The sequence below is a fragment of the Ailuropoda melanoleuca genome, chromosome 1, assembly GCF_002007445.2.
Source record: "Ailuropoda melanoleuca isolate Jingjing chromosome 1, ASM200744v2, whole genome shotgun sequence".
Lineage (NCBI taxonomy): Eukaryota > Metazoa > Chordata > Mammalia > Carnivora > Ursidae > Ailuropoda > Ailuropoda melanoleuca.
The window spans coordinates 7,640,818-7,663,453 of NC_048218.1; the positions used below are offsets into that span (position 1 = coordinate 7,640,818).

The 22,636-nt window shown below is 50.5% G+C and overlaps 1 protein-coding gene across 14 annotated transcripts in view; it reads left to right on the forward strand.

Moving 5' to 3' along the window:
* Positions 1-18,786, forward strand: part of VPS26C (VPS26 endosomal protein sorting factor C) — a 42,420-nt gene extending 23,634 nt beyond the window's left edge. For 5 of the 14 annotated variants that reach the window (XM_034655622.1, XM_034655620.1, XM_034655637.1 and 2 more), the window contains 10 exons: positions 589-732; positions 1,893-2,042; positions 5,909-6,028; positions 8,127-8,207; positions 9,735-9,881; positions 10,828-10,902; positions 12,184-12,234; positions 14,656-14,806; positions 15,024-15,176; positions 16,788-18,786. In XM_034655622.1, the coding sequence (XP_034511513.1) occupies positions 589-732; positions 1,893-2,042; positions 5,909-6,028; positions 8,127-8,207; positions 9,735-9,881; positions 10,828-10,902; positions 12,184-12,234; positions 14,656-14,806; positions 15,024-15,176; positions 16,788-16,870 (1,155 nt within the window). In that variant the 3' untranslated portion in view covers positions 16,871-18,786. The other 9 variants (XM_034655626.1, XM_034655629.1, XM_034655644.1 and 6 more) reach the window with 9 other exon arrangements.
* The last annotated feature ends 3,850 nt before the right edge of the window (positions 18,787-22,636 follow it).

Here is a 22,636-nt window from a genome sequence, read left to right on the forward strand (position 1 = left end):
GACTGGGGAAGACTTAGCGAAAGTGGCGGGGTGCCCTCACATGTTCTGTGGACAAACTCTAGACCCCTCCTCACTGAGGCTTCCTGGGCCGAGAGCATCGGGCCAGTACTTACGTTATACTATGCATTTGAAAATGTGTAGTCGTTTTAGCATAATTGAGAAAGAACCCAAAGAAAAGGGTTTTATTTTATTGTATTCTTTCCGAAGAGGTCATTACACATGCTTGTGAATAATGTGGCTATGAGTCTGCCATTTGCCTCTGGCCCTGCTCTTTGCCCTTTTTGGAATCTGACATTTGTGGGGATTCTCCCAGCCGGGAGTGGGGATGTGTCTGGAAGGCCGAGATGGCCTGAGACCCGCCGCCCACTCCCCCTGGTGCTCCCCAGCCATGCGCCCGCCCCTCATCATCCGTCCCTACCAGAGGCTGTGCCCGCACCATCCCAGCATCCAGGTCTCTGGTCTGTACTAAGTGCTAAGAATATCTGCATCTTTGAACAAATTGCTTGTTAAGGAGACCTGCTTTTGGCAATACACAAGGTGAATGCAAAGACGTGTTAATTTGACTGGTGGCTGTCTCTGCTCTCCTAGGAAGTGCTCTCAGGTGTGGTGGTCATATCTGGGAAGGACTCAATCCAGCACCAGGGAGTGTCTCTGACAGTGGAAGGAAGCGTGAACCTCCAGCTCAGTGCCAAGAGCGTGGGTGTGTTCGAGGCTTTCTATAATTCCGTTAAGGTAAGAACGCTGAGGTTGCACATTTTTAGTTCATTATCCCGATGTGTGTGGTAGTTTTTACTTGTTTTTTGGCTTTATTGTTGTTACCTGTCGATGTTTTGCAAGGCATAAGCGGTGGTCCTACTTTTAACAGTTGCTAATCAGACTAAAAAAAATATTCAGATTGTTTTGACTCTGAATATATCCTATTGCAAGTCTGCCTGTTTTAATTCCTATAAGATAGGATAGGAGAACTGTAAGTAGACTAAATTCAGCCTTTAAAGAGACCAGAGTTCTTCTGAGAAGTGCCTGTGGCTTCTGGCACTGACCTTCCTAGAACAAAACTGTTATTTGGACCGTGTACGCGGCAGCTCCTGGAGTTGACACTCAGGCTAGACGCAGAGAGAGCAGTGGCCATTCTTCTCTTTTTGTCTTTTTGGGTACAGGTGTGTGTTCCAGAATATACACTCTTGTTCTATACTTAGAGTTTCCTTTTCCGGAGGGACACATTAACTGTGAGTGTTGAGGGCGAAGGAGGTCAGAGGAAAGAAAGGTTCTCAATTAACCGCATTCAGATTCAGGGCCTCCCTGTGCTCTTCCACAATCTCCCTGTTTTCCTCCAGAAGCACGCAGAGACTCACTTCAGAAGTGGTAGATGTTCCGAGTGATGCAAAACCAAGGCTTCGAACATGAACTAGTTAGTTAAGGGGTGATAGCTGACTTTGAGCCGGGTCCCTGTGTAACACGGAGGCGCACAGGGCTGGGGACAGGGCTGCTCTTCCCCACGCAGTGGGCTGTGGGAAGGCTCCCAGGAGGCCGGGGTCCACGGCGGGCGCCCTCCTGGCCCAGCACCTTGACTTTCATTCTGAAGGTAGGAGTGCCTGTCGAGAGGGTTGTTAGGGTGGTGAACTGAGCTTTTTGGGGAAAGCAAAGGAAATACGGGTTCAGATGTGCACCAAACGTCTAAGCATCCGGTCCTGTGAACGAACCGTATTTGTGCCAGAGACTCGAGCCAGCTGGCTGCTCATTTGCAGACACAGCCCTGTGCTGGCCAAGACACGGGGAGCGTAGCCTCCGAGGGCCCCGGGCTCTTGTCTTTCAGGAGATCGTTAATAGGCACGGTAATTGGGAAATGCATCTAGAAGTGCGTGTTGATAGATGGAGATGCTTTCTCTTTCCAGCCCATCCAGATTATCAGCAGCACCATTGAAATGGTGAAGCCAGGGAAGTTTCCCAGCGGCAAAACCGAAATTCCCTTTGAATTTCCTCTGCACGTGAAGGGCAACAAAGTTCTGTACGAGACTTACCACGGCGTGTTTGTCAACATTCAGGTGAGAGTTTCCTAATCCCGTGCAGTTGATTCCCTGGCTTTTCTTCTGCAGAATGGCTCTTTCTTTCACTGAAAAGTGAATAGATGGACCCAAGAATTTAATACTGTAATTATGCTGAGACCGCGTGTATCTTCTGTTTCCATTTCTCATTTTGCTTTGCAGAACATATTTTCTGTGTGGCCATTATTTTTGATAGGAACCCCGGAGGACCCCGGCTATAGCTTCTTTTAAAAAATTCCGTTGTTTCTTTTGGGCCCTGTTCGGCCACGCTGACACCGTGAGGGGTGCTGTTAGTGTTTGGTGACAGCTATGCCCTCGCTTCTCTCTGACACCCGCACTAATTTTCTGTTTTATACGTATAAATATCTCTTTGTTAGGTATCCAAAGGCTAGCACTCTAACATAGGCTTGTATTCTTTATTGAACAAACCTTGTAAATGAGGGGAAGGGAATTTATGACTTCCTGTCTACCTCCGCCGGCTCAGGACGCCTTTCACAGCCGCTATTGTCTCCGGCACTGTTCGGCGTCATGACTCAGAGCGAGCGGGCGAGAGAGAGCCTTTCCTTTATTCAGTGGAAAGAAAGGTACTTTTGTGATAGATCAGCTTTGCCGGGCTCCCCTTGCCGCATGAGACAAAACCATTTTGTCTTGCGTACGTGCAACAGGGTGGAAAGTTAGGAAGTTTCTGGATTTATTAAGTTGTAGCTGATAATTTGGTCTTAGTAAGAGACCATTCCCCTGCCTAGAACATACCCCTTTAAAAATACCGATCCTCAAAACCCTTGTGAGAGTGTCTACTCCAGGTTTGTCTGCGTGCGAGTTCTGGAAACGTGGGGGGCGCCGAAGCATGTGCCGCGTGACATCCTGCACTGCAGTCACTGTCTTCCGTCAAGAAATACCGCGTCTCGTCCTTCATTGTGGGTGCACCTGTTTCAGGTGGTCTGTTCATAGAAGGCTTTGGACAGCCTGCCCGAAGTGACCGGAATGACCAGCTTCCGGGTCGGGAGTGCTTTCACCACAGAAGGCAGTACGAGCAAAGTGCCGTCTTAGAAAGACTGACAGATTCTCACGTGTCTCACTTGAACATCATATTTCTTCTCTCTCCAGAATCAGCATCGCCTTGCTTTCCCAACACAGTAACTTTTTAATACTGTTTATTTAATAGCATAGGCGTTTGTTCATGAGAAACTGAAGAGAATTACGGTCAGGTTTCACTGGTCATACTTCTTGTGCCTTGGTCCTATGTTCATCGTTCTTGTTAAGAGATTAAGTTGTTCAAAATCAAATTGGAGGGGCGCCTGGCTGGCTCAGTCGGTGGACCATGTGACTCTTGATCTCGGGGTTGTGGGTTCAAGCCCCACAGTGGGTATAGAGATGACTTTAAAAAATAAACTCTTAAAAAAAATCAAATTGGAGGGGCGCCTGGCTGGCTCAGTCGTTAAGCATCTGCCTTCAGCTCAGGGCATGATCCCCGAGTCCTGGGATTGAGCCCTACATCGGGCTCCTCCACTGGGAGCCTGCTTCTTCCTCTCCCACTCCCCCTGCCTGTGTTCCCTCTCTCACTGGCTGTCTCTCTCTGTCAAATAAATAAAATCTTTAAAAAAAAAATCAAATTGGAAACTGTTCCTTTTCCAAATATTGCCAAGAAGGGCATGGAGATGTACAGTTGACCCTTGAAAAGCATGGGTTTGAACTGTGTGGGTCCCCTTTACGTGGATCTTTTAGAGTGCAAATGTATTTTCTCTTCCCTCTGTTTTTCTTTTCTCTAGTTTACTTCATGGGAAGAATACAGTACTTGATACATATAACATATAAAATATCTGTTAATCGACTGTTGATGTTACTGGTCAGGCTTCTGCTCAACAGTCGGCTCTTGGTAGTTCTCTTTTTGGGAAGTCACAAGTTATACATGGATTTTTGACTGTGTGGGGATCGGTGCCCCTCACCCCACATTGTTCAAGAGTCAGCTGTACATAAAAAACCGTGTGCTTGTGTCCTGCATGGCCGTGTGAAATTGGAAACTCTTTAAAATGCAGTTGGAGAGTTAGCCTGTGGTGAATTCTTCAGTATGGTGTAGGGTCACCCAGACCCAGCCTTTAGTTTGGTCATCAGATTTCACCCCTTGAGGGTTAACTTCAGAATGCCAGACTTAGAATTCTCTACCTCCCCAAATATCTCACAGATTTCTAAAAATAAAGAGATTTCTTCTCTTCCTAACCTCCGATTTAGAAGAGCTTATCACCTAGATTCAACATTTATTAGAATTTTGCCATTTTTGTTTCATGTGTGTTTATCTTTCCTGAGTCATTTCAAAGTTAGTTACAGACTCATGACACTTCTTGAGCTGCTTCGGTACCCATCTCCAGAAAGTAGGGACGCTCTCCTACATAATCACAGCTGGCATTTTCACACCTATCAAAATTAACAAAAATCCTCAAATACCATCTCATTCCCAACTCATATTCAAATTTGTTATTGCTCCTTTTGAGAAAACATACTTCTTCTTTTTTAAAGATTTTATTTATTTATTTATTTATTTATTTATTTATTTATTTTCAAAAGATTTTATTTATTTATCTGACAGAGATAGAGACAGCCAGCGAGAGAGGGAACACAAGCAGGGGGAGTGGGAGAGGAAGAAGCAGGCTCATAGCGGAGGAGCCTGATGTGGGGCTCGATCCCAGGATCCTGGGATCACGCCCTGAGCCGAAGGCAGACGCTTAACGACTGCACCATCTAGGTGCCCTGAGGGAGATTTTATTTTTAATGGGATGCCTGGGTGGCTCAGTCGCTTAGGCATCTGCCTTCGGCTCGGGTCACGATCCCAGAGTCCTGGGATCAAGTCCTGCATTGGGCTCCTTGCTCAGTGGGGAGCCTGCTTTTCCCTCTCCCTCTGCTGCTGCTCTCTCTCTCTGTCAAATAAATAAATAAAATCTTTTTTAAAAAAAGATTTTATTTTTAAGTAATCTCTACACCCAGTGTAGGGCTCGAACACACCGCCCTGAGACCCGGAGTCTCATACTCCTACTGACTGAGCCAGCCAGGCGCCCTTGAAAATACACTTCTTGAGAGAAACTAGGAAGGTGGGGTTTTTTTTTTTATCTGTTTTTCATTCATTGATTCATTCATTCAGTTTCTAGAGGGGTCTTTTGCTAGCCTCCTTGAGTATAGCAGAGCAGACGGTGACCGCCTGAGGTCGCAAGGCTGGCCCCGGCGTGGGTGGCACAGGGCGTCGCCCTCCCTAACACCCTCGCTTGCCGTGCCCACCCTGAGGATTCACGGGTGCATTACTTGTGACAGAAAGTGTTGTTATACCTGGTAACATCCTCTTTCTCAAATTAGGTGGGCACCAAGGCATTTTACATTTATAATTTGAATTGTGTTGTAGTGACATAATGTGAAAATAATAAAAACCATAAGACAGAATAAAGGGTTGAAGGTGTAGTGAGTATTACATTTGCAGCTGGCCGGGCCTGGGTTTCCTTGTGATGGAGGCTCGGTGGTGTTTGCTCCTGTTCTTCTTCCCAGACATGTTGTGTTCGTTTCTCGGCTTTGTGACGAGATCGTGCATACAGGAATCTGTCCGCTTTCCCCAGTCGCCCTTTGTGCAAATACCTTTTCTTTGAAAAGTTATGTAAATCGTAAGCAAATTTTATTATGTTTGTTCTACTCTTGTGGCCACAGTGGCTAGGTTTTATGCTATAACACCAGCAAGTCTGCGAAATTGTAATTCAGAATTAATTTATCCAGATGCTATCATTCTTTCTCACAGTTAGGAATATCCTCTCTAGAAGTCTGCTTCATATCTGTTGACGTGTGTCTTCCTTCTTTTTTCTGTTGGCCTTGTGTTTCCTGACGGTCATAAGAGATCCAGTCCCGCACCTCCCCTTGGCGCCCTGCTCAGTCTGACCGTCCTGACCCCTCTGACCTGCGGTAGCCTCTTCCACCTGGACCGTTCCTTAGCAGTTGGGCAAGATCACGATAAAGTAAGAAGATCTCTGGCTTTGCAGCAGGCAGATCTGGGCTTGAGTCACAGCGTTGCGTAAGGATTCAGAGCATGGGTTTTGGCAACCTGCAGGTGTAAGTTCAGATCCCACCTCTGTGACCCCGAGCAGCCTCCGTGACCTCTCCTCCAAGGAGATGAATGAGGTCTTGGAGTGAAGTGCTTTGTCAGCACAGTGCCTGGCACGTAGAACGCTCTGAGTACGTATTTGCCGAGTGGCTGAATAAACGAGTTATCGGTGACCGTCCTTGTAACTTACTGAGACAGTACATGGGAAAGAATTAACGTCATTCCCAGAGCAGAACGTCAGTTTGTTCCCCTTTCCTCCGCTTTTCTCCCCACCCGCACTTAGCAGCTGCCCTGTATTACTAATCATTGCTTTCATACTCAAAAACATATTGTGACCAGAAGTGGATGCCTGTCGTCTCACTCCTTTGCGAGTTGCATAAATCCGGCTCACACTGACTTAGCCTAAAAAGAGATCTCACAGCTCCCAGAGCCCGCAGCCCCAGGGAAGCTGGGTGTGTGTCCAGCTCGGCCTTCTGCGCAGACCTCGTTCTCGGGCAGATTCTTCCCTGGCCGTGGCCAAGCTCAGGCGCCACAGGCTTACCATCTCCTGGGTCGGCACCCCCGGCAGAAGGAAGCCTTCCCCAACAGTCCCAGTAGCAGCCCCGCCCTGGAGGGCCGGGGTGGGGGGCGGGGGAGGTCAGCCCCGCCAAACCCCTGAGACTGAAAATGAGGAAGGGGAAGTTCCCACTGGGAAAAGAATCCGAGACACCAGGCAAGCCTGAACAAAATGTGGCCCGTGCTAGACGGCGTGTGGGCTGTACAGGAGGATGAAACATGTGCGGGCACACACACATACAAGGATGTACTACGCATGTACACACACATGCGTGTGAACACACCTGTACGGATCCAACAGCACCAGGCCTCACTGAGCTCAGGTCAGGGAGACCAGATTGAAATCCCAGAAAAGAGTATATATATATGAAAAGGTCCTTGCAGACAAGGGATGTTTCTTAAAAAGTGTTGTAATCTCCCCAGCGGTACCTTGAATATATAGTAACTTCTTGTATAACGTATGTAGGTCATTCATAATAATGTAGCTTCTTAATTCAGCCATGTGTGTAGTCCCAGGTGCGCAAATCTTTTTTAACAGAATTCTGAAGTTTTACCTGGATGATTAAAACAACAGCTAACTTTATTCAGTACGGGTTATGTGATTTTTTTCTTCCTTTTGAAAGATTAGCATGAAGACCGTGATCGTGCTATAGAATTTTGTTACCGATCAGTCTGTCCACCCGCAGACAGGGGTGTGAAGGAGCAGTCCCGGGTCAGAGCGCTTAGCTAGGGGCCGGCTCCGCAGAGGGGCTGGCTCTCCCTGGGGGGTGGGGGGGGTACGCCAGCAGTGGCTCATTCAGGAAACTAGCTCGGGGACGGCGGAGAGACAGACCACCACGGGGTTCAACGCTGGAGTGCTGCTGCCTGCCGCACCTGCTCCGTGGAATGCTAGACGCCGTCCTGCGGCTCCTGGTCCCCCCGTGCACTTCCTGACCCTCACTACAGAACACCTGCTTTCCCGAGGGCTGCTTGCTTTCTGCCGGACCCCGTGCTGCGTGCCCGGCACACACCGTCTCACTCGGCTCTTGCCGCAAGCAGGTCTGAACATCCCCATTTCACGGAGCAGGAGGCCGAAGCCCAGACGAGTTGTCTCATCTGTCAGGGCTCCCACAGTAACACCAATCCCTGGATTTGAGCTAGCTTTCGCTTTGGAGTGTGTCCCCGGTCTCTCCCTGCGTCACAGCTGAGACTGTGCCTCTGTACCGGTGGGTCCAGCCGTGGGATGGCCGTGGGACTAGGCTGAGGAATCCCCTTAAAGTGTTCTTGGTTTTGGTCTTTTTATAAAAATGCCTTCATTTTGAGCATTGGCTCCCCATATTACATCTATTAATTTCAAATAACACAGTAATTGGACCAAGTTTCCCTAAAGTATGTTGACTGACTTGTCTCTTTGAATATAATTCCATGATGACAGCAGATCGCACTAACGGGACATCTTCTCCGACTTCTCCCTCCAGTACACCCTGCGCTGTGACATGAGGCGGTCTCTGTTGGCCAAGGACTTGACGAAGACCTGTGAATTCATCGTTCACTCTGCTGTAAGCTGTCCTGGGGGGCTCTGTGTTTCATCATAGGAATCTTCTGCAGGGTCTGGCATTTTACCCCATTTCTAAGCTGGTACGTTAGCCTGGCGCTGTGTGGTGGCTGCTGGGCAGAGACTCCCAGGTCGGAGACGAGGGGCCTTGTTTCTCCCAGCCGGCTCAGAGCACCAGCATCGGCATGTGTCTCATTCCCCTGGGCCCAGAATCCCAGGGGGCGATGCCGTGGCCTGGACGCTGCTGCGCCCCAGGGGCTTGTGCCTCAGTCGAGGAGCACCAGGCTGGGAGTCCCCCTCTGTTAGAGCAAGTGAGCAGTGAGCCGGTCCGTTTCAGAGAGACGCAGCCTTCCTCAAGGCTGCCGCAGCAAACACACCCCGGAGCAGTGGCCCGGACAGATCAGAAGGGTCAGGGCCTTACAGTCTTGGTCTGCCCAGCAAGGACACGCGTGGACACGCAGGGCCAGTGTGGGTTGCCTCTCCCAACACCTTCTGCTCATATTTTGCAGAGACAGAATGTTCTTAAAAATTTCCTTTCACATGTCAACTAAGGGAACTGGGTCCCCCTCCCCAGGGCGGTAGGCGACTCTGGGTGATTCAAGACAGAGCACCGGCAGCCCGTCTGCTCTACTCTTGGTCATCATGCAGAACTTAGCAGTGACAGCAGCGCCTGCCCTAGGTACGATGCGTGGTGACAGATGTCCACCACACTGGATTCCCTTGTTTCATCTCCCTGGGCTCTCCAGGTCCTATATCGGAGCAGCTTGTCCCTCCCCTCCCTGGGCTATGAGCACACACCTCTGATTCGGGGCTGGGCCTGCCCCCTCTTTCTTGGGGCCGACAGCAGCCTAGTTCCCTCCTTGAAGAGCCACCTAGACTCAGAATGTGGTCCATCTGCCTTTGATTTAATTCTGAGCAGTTTGGGGACAGAAGAGAGCTAAACTGCGGTTCCTGGAGGCGCCCAGGGGAATGGGGCCTGGATGTGCGTCTTGATCCCGTGGGGCTGCAGGCCGTGTCAGACTCCAGAGCTACTTGCTTTCCTTGACTCGTGTACCCAGCGCGGCCTACAGCTTCGTTGGCATTGAGTGGGACTCAGTGTCCTGGGGACCCCACGCGGATCCCACGGTCTTTGCCACAGGCCTTAGTAAGTGGGGGCTTCTCCGGAGCCCCATGGTGAGGCAGGTTGGTGTTCCTGGAACATCTGCAGTTGCATTTCTTTTACACTGAAATGTCCACAGGTATATTTCAGTAAGATCGGCAAAATCACCGATGTCCTTTATCTGCATTATTTTTGTGACTTTCTGGGGCTTCCAACATTTATAGTTTTCCTCTTATCAGTAACAGTTGTTGTGTTTGTTTCTTTTAGTGATAAACATATCAAATATTAAAAATAGTTATCTTTTTTGGAAGTGATGTGATTTAGATATTTTCCTTTTTTCTATGAAGGGTCTTGGACCTGAAGCAAAAAAAAAATTTTTTTTTTCATGTGGATTATTCCCTAGAAGAGACCTGTACCTTTTTATGTCTTCAGCAAAGAGCCTCCAACTTTGTGATGGAGAATGAGCCCAAGTTCAGCTCCCTGCCCAGAGCTGGGCCCGAGGCCAGGACCCCTCTCGGCCCCCAACCCAGGACCCACAGCGCTGTCACGACTGCAGAGCCCCCCCCAGGCCAGCTCAGGGTGAGCAGCAGGGGCAGAGGTCTCGGGGCCTCCTCTCTGCTCCCAGCAGCTTACCAACACACAGCCTCCAAGAAGCCTGTTCCTCATTGTGAATGATTTCACGAGAAGGCCAAACCGTGTGTGATCTCTAGTGGACAAGTTAAATATTCCTTTAAATGCTGTGAGGAGGAAAATGTTCATGAACCTGTTAAGGAGAAGAATATCGTAGAATATGCTTTTGGTAAATGAGTAAACATGGCAGATTGGCCAGTGCCCTTCCTCACTGTGGCCCCGGCCTGTGGGTCCCGGCGCCTGAGTGCGACACGCCAGGCAGGCCCTGATGACGCTTGGCCGTCTGGTGGGTTCTGCGGTTTCATGATGTGGAAGTGACCATCGCTAGTAATTATGGTAACGTGTAGCTTAGAGGAACGAATCTTCTAGATGGACAGCTGAATGGCTGACAGCACAGTCAGAGCCGGACCACCTGGGTTTGAATCTCGGCTTTGCCACTGGGGAAGGCCATGTGAGCTCGCCATGCCTCACTGTCCGTGTCTGTGAGGTGGGACCGGTGACAAGAACAGCACCCATAGGGTCATCGTGCTGGTTCGGTGTCAGCTCTTGGTCTAACAGAGGAATTTAAAATAAATACCTCCCAAGAAGGCTCCTCTCAGTTCCTAGGTCTAATTCTTAATTTCTGGACCTGAAAGGGCCCGGAGAGATTAAGAAAGCAGTCCCCTCATTTTACAGATGAGGAAACTGAGTCACAGGGGGTGAAGAAATTTCACAAAGAATACACAAAGATTTTTGGCAGAACTGTGTTTTTAGACCCCACACGACCTGCCGCTGGGTACCGAGTCCTTCCTGGTCCATTATGCTGCCCTGCGTTTCTCTAAAAGGGGAAAGGGGAGTTTGGCCTGTGGAACTCTTGGCTTCAAGCAGCTGATTTGGGTTTTGCCTTCTGTTTCAGCCTCAGAAGGGGAAGTTGACCCCGAGTCCCGTGGACTTCACCATTACACCTGAGACCCTGCAGAACGTCAAAGAGGTATGGCGCTCCTCACCCCTGCGTGCCGGGGTGTTTTCTTAGCCACTACATCCCGCGGACCCACTGCTGCCCAGTTCTTTATTTGGGCATCAAGTCGTCAGCAAGAGGAAATTTTGGACTATTATCTGTACCCAGAATAGTCTGGATTTTCAATGTTGATTTCTTTTTAAATTCGGTAAGTACCTAGAAGAAGAATGCTTCTGAAAAGCTTCTCAGGGCAGCTGTCTGCTTACTGTGCTTTCCGTCCCTTCTCCCCCGTCTACCACATGGGGCTCAGAGCCCCTCTTTCCTGAGCCCCCACCGGCCTGGGATCCGCACCCCTTTACTTTGTAGTTGGCGCCTGCTCTCTTGTCATCGAGGCTGTGGCGTTTCCCCCCTGCTGTAAACCTGTATCTGCTCTCCGGACCCCATTGATCAGCAAGTGGGAGAGGCCTCCCACTCCCTGGGGAGACACGGCTGAGGCAGGTGTGCATCCTGGAGGGCCTCTTCGAAAGTCCACTTACTGGAGGGGACAGGTCCCCTGCGGGCCAGTCAGCTTGTTCTCTCACAGGGACTGAATGTGACTGGAAGCACGCAGGGAGCACAGGTGGTCCAGAGGCTGCGGCCCTGCAGCCGGGACCTCGCTGCCCTGCTTCCTCGCCGGCCTCGGCTGTTAGCGCCCCAGTTAGCACTCATGCTCTTAAGAGGGTTTGTGTTTCTTCGTTCCCAAGAATCTCAATAGCACAAAACTCAGTGACAGAACTGAAGCGAGGAAGAGGAGGAGAGCAGACCAAGTGTGTCTTGTAAAGAGCTCCTAGCTGGACCTTGTATAGTTTGTTTTGTTCCTTATATCTTGTCTCTGCTTTACTTTATTTTCTTTTTTTTGTTCCTGTCCTTTGATTAAGGCCGTGAGGGGTTTTTTTCTGTTATCATACTGTTGTTGGCTCCTTTTTCCTCTCACGTCCTTTTTCTGTTTTCCGAATAGTCACCCCCAGATGTTCAAACAAACAGAGACACTCGTGAGTTTAAGTAACAACACTGAGAACAAGAACCTTCTGCCAGAAGGTCTGTAACATTTTTGCATTTTCCTCCCACCACAGCCCTCTCGTTTGTTGAAATGGTCTGAAATCTAAGTTCCCTTTCATCTGTTTTATTTTTCCCAGTATTAATCCTCTGTTGGCTTAGAAACCACTTCTGATAGTTGCCCGAAGTATCAGTCATGATTTAGCCATCACTGAATTACTGAAGTTTCACCATAGTCATTGCTCACCTCTGCTTTCCTCTCACCTTTTCTTTCTTCAGTTTATTTTTTGTGCTGCTGGAGTACCTCCTAGAGTCATTCTTTCAGAACAGGTGAGGAGTGAACTTACATCTTTGAGTATCTAACAGACCCCTGATTTTGCTCTCGCGCTGAACCCTAGTTTGTCTAGGTAGATGGAAACTTCTGGGCTTCAAATTCATTTGCCCTTAGAACTTGGGAGAGTAGCTCCTTGGGTTTCTGGTGCCTCGTGGTACTGATGATCTGGTCCCCAAATTTGTGTGAGCTCATTTGTTTCTCCTCCCTCTCCCTTCCTTCCAGGCCAGAAAATCCCAGCATCTCCCCATCCTTAGCATTCTGGAATTTCAAAGCCCTTGCCGGATTTTGGTGTTTAATCAGTCAGTGTGCCTGCCATCTTTCCTTCAGCTCTGTGAACTGCTCTCAGTGTTTCTTAGATGCGTCACAGGAGAACCTTGGCCCGGTCTTTCAGCTCACTCGTTTGCTCTTTGTTTGGTATGTCGCCCAACTGTCGACATGTTTCCTTCAGCAACAGCGTGATTCGTCTTCAAGCACAATTTCTTTTCAAGATAGCCCCTTCTTTTACTGCAGTTGCATGGCCCTTCATCTCTGTTTCCTTGGGCTGGTTATACTGTTTGCTGGTTATTCTGTTTGCCTCTTTCTTGCTTTTGTTTTCTTCAACTGTTTATTGATTCCTGGTTGTCAGCTTATATTTACAGATGAGGATTAACTACGTATGGCCTTGTTGACTAGACTGTCTATCCCGAGCCCAGACGATAGTCTGTCCTTCTGGTTTTAAACGCCCACTCTGACAGAGGAGCTTTGCTGCTGGGGAAGAGGCGCTCGACCCTGTGGGCTTTCTTTTAGGGTGTGCGGTAGCTTGTCTTCTGGGGTGAGGGCCTCATTGTGCTGCACTGTGACTGTAAATGACTGCGGACACTTGCCCTGCCTCGCCCAGCCTGCTTTGGGACTGTCCTGGGGAGAAGTCCCCCTTGGGGTACGCTGTGGTGCCAGCCTGGGCATGTGCTGACCCCAGAGGCCACTCACGGCCCCCCGACTGCCCCTTCCCTGGGTGGGCACCGCCTCTAATCTCAGGCCCTGCCCCGGGCCCTGTGTGCAGAGCTCTCTGCTGACCTCGGGACGTGGTTCCCTGAGCTCTTGGGAGCCTCCCTGTGCACTTCCACACACACAAACACTTCACTGGGGTTGTCTCCCCATGGCGTCCTGCATCACCTTTCTCACTGTAGTTTATTTTTATTTGTATGTGTTAACATCACGCCCCTGGGAGGAGAGGGTAAAATGAAGGTTCAGTCAGGATCTTAGGCCGGATGTTGAGAGCTTTTCTTTTTCATCAGTTGCCTAAAAGAATTTTAATGTAGAGTGCTCCTGCTTTTTATTTTTCCAAACAAACGGCTTCTTTACTTTGAGTTGTTAGACCTTTGTCTTGAATCAAGACTTTTCTCGAGCTCTCTGCCTCTGGGGCCACGTGGTACAGAGCTCCCTGTGTCCAGTTCCAGCATTGTGCCCACAACAGGTGAACACCAGCCACAGTGACCACTGGCCCTCGAGGTGCGGCTGGTTGGAGCCAAGCTGAGCCGTGGGTGTAAGGTGCTGACTGCATTTCAAAGAGGAAGAGAATATAAATGTAATTTTTTAATATTGATTACACATGGAAGTGATATTTAGGATATATTGGCCGATTCTAGCTGCTTCCTTTTACTTTTTAAAATATAGCTAATAAATAAGTAAATAAATAATTAATAAAATACAGCTACTAGAAAATTTTAAATTACATCTGTGGCTCATATTTGCAGCTGCATTTTGCTTCTGTGAGACCGTGGTGTTCTAAACTCAACTCAGCTTGTTAGCACTTGGGACCAGTGGGGTGACGTCTGCTAGGACAATTGCCTCTGACTCTTCAGATCCACTTCCCACAGGGACATCATCGTCCATGGCCAGGTTCCTAGGTCTACGGAGGAAAGGTCCAGAAGGTCTTAGTCAAGCATTGATGAAAATTGTTCTTTAAATGTCCTTGAAATAAAAGAAGTGCCTTGACTTTTCAAAATTGCATAATTGGTAGCATTTTTTAATTGATCCTAAAAATAGAACCTTTTGGGGGGGTGTGTGTGACCAATTCCCTGTAAACACTCCTGGCAGCCTCCTCAGGTGTTTTTATGTCGTATCACTTGGGAAGAAGGAGCGTTGCAGGTCTGATCGAGGCAATCAGGACGGCTCTGAGGGAGCCGGCCGTCCCGTCCAGGCAGCGTCGGCACCAGGTATCCACAGGAAGTTGTTGAATAGTTCAGTCTGTTCGTTTACTTGACGGAAGAGATAAGTACTGTTGTACCTCTTTCCCATTTTGTAAAACAGGGTCCCAGCGGGTTTTATAAAAATTGCCCAACTTTGTTTTCAGTTTTTGTTTGTACCAACTGATTGACTCTGGAGTGATTTCCCTCAGCACCTTCCATTCCTGATGTCTTGTTTTTGTGTTGTTCTAGAGAGCCTTGCTCCCCAAATTTCTCATCCGAGGGCATCTCAACTCCACCAATTGCGTGATCACACAGCCACTGACAGGGGAGCTGGTGGTGGAGAGCTCGGAGGCTGCCATCAAGAGCATAGAGCTGCAGCTGGTCCGCGTGGAGACCTGTGGTAAGGGCCCTCTGCGGCCAGCCGACGCACTGCGGGGGGAGGCAGAAGTAAGAGCACGGCCCTTGAGTCCAAGAAGCGTCTGCCTGAGAAAGAGAGACATGAGGGGAGGGAGCTCTCGATCCTGTAGAACAAGTGGCAGAAGTGGCCACCAAGGGCCTGTTGATCAGTGTGGACATTCCCTGTTCTCTGAGCACACGGTGCTGTCCGCCTTGTGTAGGGTGTGCGGAAGGCTATGCCCGAGATGCCACGGAGATTCAGAATATTCAGATTGCTGATGGAGACGTGTGTCGGAGCCTGTCCGTCCCCATCTACATGGTGTTCCCGCGGCTGTTCACCTGCCCTACGCTGGAGACCACCAACTTCAAAGTGGGTAAGCGCGCCAGCCCCCTGCGCCTGTGGGCCTGCCGGATTCTCCCGTGAAGGCCGGGCCGCAGAGGGGCCCCTGGGCCAGACACACGGGTCTGTGTGGGGCCGGCACCACGCAGAGCACTCGGTCTTGCGGTCACCCCACAGAAGCTCCCTGAGAAGCCACCCTGCCCGTCACGCAGTGTTCTCAAGGCGGAGTGTTACTTCACAGTACTTGGATTCCAAGTTAGGAGGAGCTTATCTGTTGATTTCTCCCTTGGTTTTTCTACAAAAACTTGAAGAGGTCTAAAAATTTTTTTCTTCTGTGCTCTACTTGAAGCACCTAAATTTTTGCCTGCTGTTTCTATCAGATTTAGTAAGTGTCCTTGTGACACTTCATGCAGTGCCTGGGATTGTTCCATAGACATCACGCTCTTAGCCCCTCAGCTGGGATATCAGTAATGCTCCTTGCGCCTGATCCTGGGTTTTGTCTGGTTTGGGGCTTACCACACGACAGATACTGTTAGTTGGGAGTGCCCACAGCAGAGGGAGGGCGCCATCGGTGGGCCCTGGGGCTCCTGTCCACGTGGCCAGACACGGTCAGGCTCTGAGTCTCGGGGTGGGAGGTGGAAGCAAGCCCCACATCCTGAGTTATAAGCAGAATCACATGTGCCCCCGTCACCTGTGCTGATGCTGACCTCATGCGACTTCAGTGTGCGTGAGGCCGAGGCTGTCCTCCAGCCGGAACCCATCCAGAGTCTAGGGTTCTGCGGGCGGAATGGCTGCTCTACCATCAGGAAAGCCAGCACCAGCTCCCTAGCATGGCCCTTTCGTGCCTGCTGGGCATCCAGCCACACTGCTCTCTCCAGGGAAGGACAGCGAGGTGGGTGTGGGAGTGGTGGCAGAGAATGGGGACCAGAATCCCAGAGGGCCGTTCTAGTGCCGTGATGACTGTCAAAGCGAGCAAGGAAGTGGGCTGGTGCTGCTGGGGCACACTCTGTCATGGCCAAGCTAGCCACACACGGCGACTTTGTCCTCAGGACTCCGGCCACCAGGGCCCCTTCCACAGGGCTGAGCTGCTTCAGTGCTAGGCCTTCTCCTGAAGCTCCCTGCTCATCCCCTCCCTCTTGTCAACAAGAGAAGGTTGTGTAAACAGGTGCCTCGGGTAAATGAACCACTGCCCAAACAACAGCAGTAAACTGCCCGGTTTCTGGACGTTGTTTCTCATTTGGAGCGGGAGACATGTACCCGGGCGGCTGGGCTCTTCCGTTAAGAACTGTCACAAGTGTAAAAATAAAGCAAAAGAGTATGAAGGAACAGAAGGGATCTTAGAAGATTCTCTCTTGTAAAGATGAGGACAAGGGAGGTGTGGTTGGGAAGCCGACCCCTTCCTGTTCCAAGGTGAGGAGACACGTTCCCTTAGAGAAAGTTCGCCAGAGGCGGGCAGAGGCCAGTGCCGCTTCTCCCCGCGGCCGCTTCCCCCGGAGGCCCAGGGTGCTGTACGTGGGTCAGGGATACGGAACCCCCACGGCACGGGGCGCCCCCGCACCTTTGGGAGCCTGCTCCCGCTGGGCGCCGTCGGCGTGGGGTGTCCGCCGCAGGGCAGGGAGCGTAACGGCCGTCTTTCTGTCCGCAGAATTTGAGGTGAACATCGTTGTGCTGCTTCACGCGGATCACCTCATCACGGAGAACTTCCCGCTGAAGCTGTGCAGGGTGTAGCCGGGGAGCGGGGGGCGTGCGCGGTGAGGCCGGGCAGACAGGCCGCCGGGGGCCGGCAGCATCGGCTTATTTTCGAGATGCTTCTGTATCAGAAATGAATCTGAGCCCTCCGATCACAGTCACTGCTGTTCCCCGTTACCTCGAGGCCTCTGCTTCCAGTGGGCACCTCTCATCAGACCTGTTCTCTCAAACTCATCTGGACTTTGTAACTGTTGTTGGCAAGATCCCTTCGCAGAAAGCAGAATTTTCCTCCGGCTCCTGACTTAACTGCCCTTTTCAGAAGCAGTGACAGCACGTGCTGGGCTGGGAGGTGAGGTCCTGGGGACCCAGGAAACCCTCCCACCTGGCCAGTGGGTGTAGCTGCGACTCCTGGCAGACAGTGGCTTGGCGGGACGTGGCGAGCTGCCTGTTGCTTACGGTGTGTGTAGACCCCGTCCAAGGAGGGCTGCGCAGCGGCGTCCGCTGGAACCGTGTAGCATTTTCCCGCTGTTTGTCGTTCTTTGATCGGTTTTCATGATGACTTCAGAATGTTGAGGGAGCTGGAGCGGGGCGTCCCTGGCTGTCAAAGGAGGAAACCGCGACTGTCCACACCTCTGGTCGTTGGGTGGGTTCTGAATGGCAGGAGACGTGCCCAGGGCAGGAGGTGAAGACCACTGTGCCCCGGGAGGAGCTGGGAAGCTGCCCTGGACTTGGCGAACTCGGCCTGCCCCCGAGGTGAAGCCGTCGTGGCGCACAGCGTGTGGAAGCCTGGTGCAGCAAAACGCTTCCGTCTGATCCTGTTGGTCCACAATCACTGAGGCCTCAGAAATTAGCTGTGTGCTCGGCATGCACCCGGCCTCCCTGACTGCGCCTGCGGCTGGGCTGTGTTCTCAGCAGGCACCCGACCCCCCCGACAGCGCGTGCGCCTGGGCTGTGTGCTCGGCAGGCACCCGGCCTCCCTGACTGCGCCTGCGCCTGGGCTGTGTCCTCTGCGCGCACCCGGCCCCCCCTAACAGCGCGTGCGCCTGGGCGGGCCTGAGCCAGGCCACCCGGCTGATGACCCCCACCGCCCCGGCCGTGCTATCGTCCTGGGACCGCGTCCGGTGACGTGTGACGCCGAGGGCGAACAGACCTGACTCAGGCACTGCTTTATCCTAGGGCTTCACCAGTGAAACCGATACAATTTACTCACTGAGTCATTTCTAATTTGGTTCCCAGAGAATACATTTCTGGTTTATAAATCTCCTTTTATGCTCACGTGACATTAATAATTATCTGTCTTTGAGGATGTGTTCGGAGTATCGGGAGACAAAGAGGCCATACTTTCTGGGACATTTCAAAGGTATAAATCATTTTTAATGGAAAAAAAGCTAAATGAGAATTTTGAGCAAAGGTTTGGGGTGTATACTGCTCTGTCATTTCTTTAGTAAACTGCTTTTGTGGATATAAATAGGACGAGTGCTCTGCTTAGGGAACGACTGTTAACTGAAGACCAGCCAGCACCCTGGCTGCTTTCATTTTCATTTCATTCGATCCTGAGTGGCCCAGACAAGGGCCTCAGGCTGGCCGTTTCCTTCCCCTTCTTGGCCAACACCTCCCATCGGTTGTTATGAACACAGATGTTTGGCTTTCTCGGACCACCACCAGCCTGCGGCTGCCCTTGCTGGCTGGGGCGGGGCGGGGGGGACAATGTCGGAGGCCCAGGGTTGTCGGATTCTCGAATCAGAGCAAGAGGACATGAAGGGGAGGGGAAGGAAGGAGTCTGAACCGTGAATCTGTAACAGTATATTGTTTGGGAAATGTCTTTGGCTGTCAGAGCTCCTGCAGAAATGGGGCCTGGCTCCCATTCTCGGCCATGTTGTAAGCTCCAGAGTAAAGGTAAGAGGTAAATCAGAAAGAAGATGTAATAAAAGACAAAGCGTTGGTGCCGGAATTCGCCCAGTTGGTGTACTGAGCCTGCCTGCCTTGGTGGCCGCTGGGAAGTGGAACCCTGGCGTTACTTCTGCTTCCCTCATTGGAGTCTCTAAGTCCCGAGTCCGAGTCTGAATCATCCTGTTAAAACTTTGGGGGGTGGGATTACCTCCACGTGCTGGCAGGGATTTGGGCTGTGGCAGGTTGCTACAATCTGGGATCCCACCATCCCTTTCAGATTCCCCCCTTCTTTTTCTGAAATAAGGCTGTGATTCCATGAACCCGCAGCCCCCTGGCTAGAGACTTACTTCCAACTCCTTTTCTGCTAGGTGTACTCCTGTGACAAGGACAGGGGTCCCTTTGCATGGCTGGACCAGGAGGACCTATGTCCCAGCCCAGCCCGTGCCAGAGCTCCATGCCGTCGGGGATGGCGGAGAAGCGGGACATCCCCCCAACATTGTGTAAGCACAACAGCTCATCTCCCCGCCCAGGGTTGTCACAGGAGAGAGAAAGGAGGGGACTTGTCTTCAGGCCACCGGGTTGCTGGGGTCTTGGCAGCCCAGCCCCCACCCTGGGGCTTGTGACCAGAAGGGCTGGAGCTCCCACACCAGGGCCTAGCGTCTCCTAGAGCCTGAGGTACACGTGCATGTAGAACAGAGAACTACTCCCATCTTCATGACCGTCCTCTGGGCCGAGAAATGACTTTGAGACTCTCAGGGGTCCAGACCTTGCTGAAGCCAGCTGGTCAAGTGTCAGGGTGGGTGTAGGCCCGGTGCTCCCTGCAGCCACCAATGCCCCCCATCCAGTGGCCACAGGACCCAGCTGGACCCAGGCCCACCCAGAAGAACTTCCGTGACCGGAGTGGAAGGAAAGTGGGCTGGTTTTCACTGGTACTAGTCAATTAAAAAATTTAAAAAACTTAAGTTCTTGGTTTTCCCAGAGACAAGTATCCGTACTGAGCCCTGAGAAGACAGCTGTGGTCCATCCCTTCTCAATCTGTTTTAGGAGAAGAGCTGCCACGGGCTTGCTGGGGTGGGGGTGGGGGGGTCATGCACTGCCCGGCTCAGGGGAGCTCAGCTCTGGGGGTTCCAAGGTATTGGCGTGTGGAGAGATACCAGCTACGGCTTTGGGTCCAGCGAGAGCAAGAGCTACGCGAGCGTTCGTGGTGGTTGGGTCGGGCCCTGTTCTAAGCGCTGCGTACGTCTCGTGACGGTGCGGGAATCCTGTGAGCGGGGAGCGGCTACCCGCGTTCCTGCTGAGGGCTCGTCATCGATGGAAGGCACCTGTCTGTGTTTCCACACACCTGCCGGCCGTCCAGGGGAGCTCGTGTAACGCAGTCCAGTTTCGCCGGCACCAGAGCCCCGGCCACTTTCGCCTCGCTTCATTTGGGCTTCACTTTGCCGTGTCAGCGACATGCTTTCCTGCTTGCTGCCTCCCGTTTCCCCATCACACGTTGGCCATGCCGTCATAGCTGTTGCGGGGGGCCAAGGACTCCGCTGCCTTTGTTCACAGCGATTGCCGCAGCTCTGAGGAGGTGAATCAAAGGAAGATGAAATCATGAGACAGGAAATCGTTTGCAGCTGGACGCAGCTTAGGACTGAAGTGAGAGTCTAAAGCCCCAAAAGTCCAAGGTAAATCACATTCTAATCCTGATTTCCTTTATGGATAGTGAAAATATCAGGGAATGTTCTAGACCAATTCAGACCACTATAATGTCCTTTACTAATGACCTCACAGTAGCCTTCTGAGGGGGTTTTGTTATCCCCACTTCACAGCTAAGCAAGCTCAGAGGAACTGTGAAATGCCCAAGCCACATCGCTCTGCTGATTTCCTGGCCCGATACCCCCCAAAGAACCCCAACTTCCCATACCAAGAGAGAATTCGAATAAATAGCCATTGCCGACAGGGCACATGATCTTGTTCGTGGGGCAGCTGTGCAGTCATGAATCACTGCTGCCAAAGCCACTCTTCGTAATTCCCACTGCTTGTCCACGAGGTCGGAGAAGGTTCTGTGTGAAGAATCCCTCCACGGTAAGGCTTATCCAAGCTAACGGACATTGGGGCTCAGGATGTGGAGGTGAAAAATCACAAAGCAGAAGAACTAATTAGGGAAATGCTCTGTGAAGGGAAGGGCACTTTTGGGTACAAACAATTCTGTAACCCCAAGGTGTTCAAAACTAGACACGCGGGTAGAAAGAAAGTTATGCATGTGGGTCTAAGAAGTGGAGGTGAGAGTCAGTCTTCTGGGTCAGTGTCTGCTCTGCTATGACCACCAAAGGATGTTTATAATCGAGACTGTCAGAGTGGCCGAAATATTCAGAGAATGTGACTTTACTAAGAAACCTAAGAGCACCCAATTTGTAGACTCAAAGTTGATCCAACTACACTTACATAAAATGCAAATGATAGAGGAAGTAAAGGCAAACGGGAATGAAAACTCAGTGAGGATCCCTGATACCCTACTGTGCTTTCCTGTGAATGTTGCTGGTAAAATGGGGACTCCTTGCTCCCCCATCCGGGTAGACAGGATTCTAAATGTTGTGAGGTTTTTCATATCCAAACCCAGCCAGTACCTCTGAAAGCTTGCATGTAACATACCAGAAATACTCTGGAGGTGATAAGTACTTAGAAAAGTACAAAGACAAAAGCACACAGACATAATCTGTGTCTGTAAAACTCTGGTCAAATATGGAGGAGCACCTGCTTGACCAAGACCAAGGGGGCAGAAAACACAAAAATGTTTGGTTTGCCTATGATCAGCATCCCCTGTCACTTCCTCCAGTGATGCCTCTGTTCGGTTACCTTGACAACGTCTACCAGGGACAGGAAGCTGGAGTTTCCTGAGGCAGGGTTTGTTCAGTGAGAGCCCCACTAGGTGCGATGTGGCCACTTCCTTTCTTGGGGGTTGCCATCTGGGGGGCAAGACCAGAACCATCACCTCTGGGTCTTGAGTGATGGGACCAGCCGTTCTGTTTCAGATGAGCAGCCACTGATTGGGCCACCTGAAGGAGGCTGCCTAGTCATACTGCTTCCTGATGCACTGAGCAAAGGATGTGCTCAGATTTAGTTGTGGAAAGGTGGTAGAAAAGAGCAGAGAAATAAAGTCAAGTATTCATTTTGGTTTAAAATAGTTTTCAATATCAGTATGTATTAAAACCCAGTACACAAAAACAGATACATTTAAGAGATGAGCATTTACTTCCTAAAGTGTTTAACACTGTCTTCCTTTATGTCTTACAGAAAATACATATATTTTTTAATCTGTGGAGAATATGCAGAAATCAGTTTTACAGTCTTCCAAAAAAGAAAGAAAATCTCAGTTAAATTTTAACAAGTAGAAACTGCCCAGGCCACATAGTCTACCATATTGCAGTAAAATGAGAAATTAATACCAAGGGGAAAATCAGATTCAGTATAACCACTTGTAAATTTTTTTTAAAGATTTTACTTATTCATGAGAGAGAAGGGCAGAGGCAGAGGGAGAAGCAGGCTCCCTACAGAGCTGGGAGCCCAGTACGGGACTGGATCCCAGGACCCTGGGATCGTAACCTGAGCCAAAGGCAGATTCTTAACTGACTAAGCTACCCAGGCGCCCCACCACTTGTAAATTTTATAACATTTTTCAAAAAGGAAACCAAAACTTCACTTGCAGACCTTTTAAAATTTAATGAAAATGAATATATACTGTTTGGCAAAGAGCTTCACACTGTGGCCAATGCTGTAGTCAGAGGATAATTCATAGCCCTGTGTGTTTTTTATTATCATACTGGAGAGAATGAAAACTAATGAGTTAGGCACCCAAAAGTCTAGAAAAGCAAGGACAAAATAAGAATGACAGTAAGAGCAGTAATTAACTGACATGAAAGTAGAAGTATT